At 33.4% G+C, this 1,832-nt stretch overlaps 1 protein-coding gene across 1 annotated transcript; it reads left to right on the forward strand.

Moving 5' to 3' along the window:
• The first annotated feature begins 203 nt into the window (after positions 1 to 203).
• On the forward strand, positions 204 to 584 carry LOC113342892. Its single transcript, XM_026587272.1, has one exon. It carries the CDS (start codon positions 204 to 206, stop codon positions 582 to 584), a length of 381 nt encoding a protein of 126 aa, XP_026443057.1.
• Positions 585 to 1,832: the final 1,248 nt, after the last annotated feature.

Here is a 1,832-nt window from a genome sequence, read left to right on the forward strand (position 1 = left end):
GTTTACCGATTTATAATATATCAGTATATAAATGGCCTAAAAGGGTATTCAAGGAATATGAGAGGATAATCAAAAAAAATTGTTGACAGGAGATCCAGCTCAGAGGAAACAAGTTACATTGAAATGGAATAAAGTATGTTTACCATTAAAATGAAGGTGGTCTAGGATTAAGGAGGTTAGAAGTAATCAATAAAGCTCTATTAATGAGGCTATTTTGGAAGATACAAAATGGGACCGAGGAATGGTCTAAGTTTTTCCAAGCTAAATTCCAGAATAAAAAGGGTGAATGGATTTCTTATTACAAGAAATCATCTATATGGCCAGGAATAAAATGGGTGATTGAAGATGTAAATGAAGATACAAGGTGGATGGTTGGGAATGGTGACAATATATTAGTATGGAAGGATAAATGGATACAAGATGGAACATTAAAAGAACAATTTCCTGACAATCTTTTTATTACTCTTTTCCCAGAAATGAAGGTGTCTGACTTATTTTTAGAAGAAGAATGGGTAATTCCTAGTGAAATCCTGAAGATGATTGACATCAATGAACTTCCAGTTATAAATGGAGGGAGTGATTGAAGACTATGAGCAGGTACCACCTCAGGAGAATTTACAGTTGCATTAGTAGTTGAAATAGTAAGAGAGAAATTTCCAAAACTACAATGGACCAAAAAGGTATGACATCCTTCTATTCATCCAAATATTTCAAGCAATGTCTAGAAATTAGCTAGAAACATACGTGTTACTGATGAAAATTTAAAAAGAACAAATGTCAGTATAGCTTCAAGATGTTGCTTTTGCAAAAAAAGAGGAAGATAATAAAGAGTAAATATTGTGGTATTGCAATTTCAGTGAAATAATCTGGAGATGGTTAGGAGATATTTTTAATTTCATCAATCCCGTATTCCCGGTTCATTTGAAGAAATGTTGTCTTTGGCAAGAAACAATAGTTCAGCAATTAAGGAAATATGGAAAGTAGCTTCATTAATAACTATGAGAGAATTGTGGTTCATGGGAAATAATTGCATATATGAGAATGAACAACGCAATGTGGAAAAATAAAGTCAAGGATAATGTTATTTACAACAGAAAGTGAAGTCAGGATGAAATCACATATGTGGAATACTAATTATGATCTACAGGTGCTGAAGACTTTTGGTCTTAAAAGCAGAAAAGTGAAGAACGAAAGGATTAAAGAAATTTTCTTTCAGCTTCCACATTCAAATCAGATATTATTGTGTTGTGATAGAGCCTCCAAAGGTAATCCAGGAATTGCAGGCTATGGATTTATTTGAAGAAGAAGTTCTGGAGAATTTCTAATTGCAGTATCATGTGGCTTGGGGGTATTTACCAACTTCTTTGTAGAGGTGTTAGCTATATTGAATGCAGGAGAATGGGCTATCAGTAAGGGTTTTCTGGAACTCTGCTCTAGAACAGATTCTTAGTCTGCAATTACAGCTTTCCAGTGTAAGAAGGTTCCTTGGTTTGCAGTGAACAGATGGCACCAAATATGTGCAAGATTAACATCCTGATGCTTTAACCACAGTTATAGGTAGATTAATTTCTCTGTTGATAAATTGGCAAAGAAAGGACCAAGCCTTGCAAGAGGAGAAAGATGCATTTTTGATACAAAACCAGCCTTTTTGGGTAGCTTAGAGAATCCAGATCAACCCTATTAGATTTTTGTAGTGTGAAACGCCTAGAATAAAGACCTACGATTTATTGTTTTCTATTTTATTTTGTTCCATTGGAACAATTTTGTTGGTTCTTGTATAACTCTTTAGTTAATTAACAAAATTCTTTGTTAAGCAAAAAAAAAAAAAAAAA

This window comes from Papaver somniferum, unplaced genomic scaffold (assembly GCF_003573695.1).
Source record: "Papaver somniferum cultivar HN1 unplaced genomic scaffold, ASM357369v1 unplaced-scaffold_490, whole genome shotgun sequence".
In the NCBI taxonomy this organism is placed as follows: Eukaryota; Viridiplantae; Streptophyta; class Magnoliopsida; order Ranunculales; family Papaveraceae; genus Papaver; species Papaver somniferum.

Bases quoted from the DNA above. Each gene is read 5' to 3' on its own strand.
- LOC113342892 (XM_026587272.1), top strand. From the start codon at position 204: ATGAGGCTATTTTGGAAGATACAAAATGGGACCGAGGAATGGTCTAAG.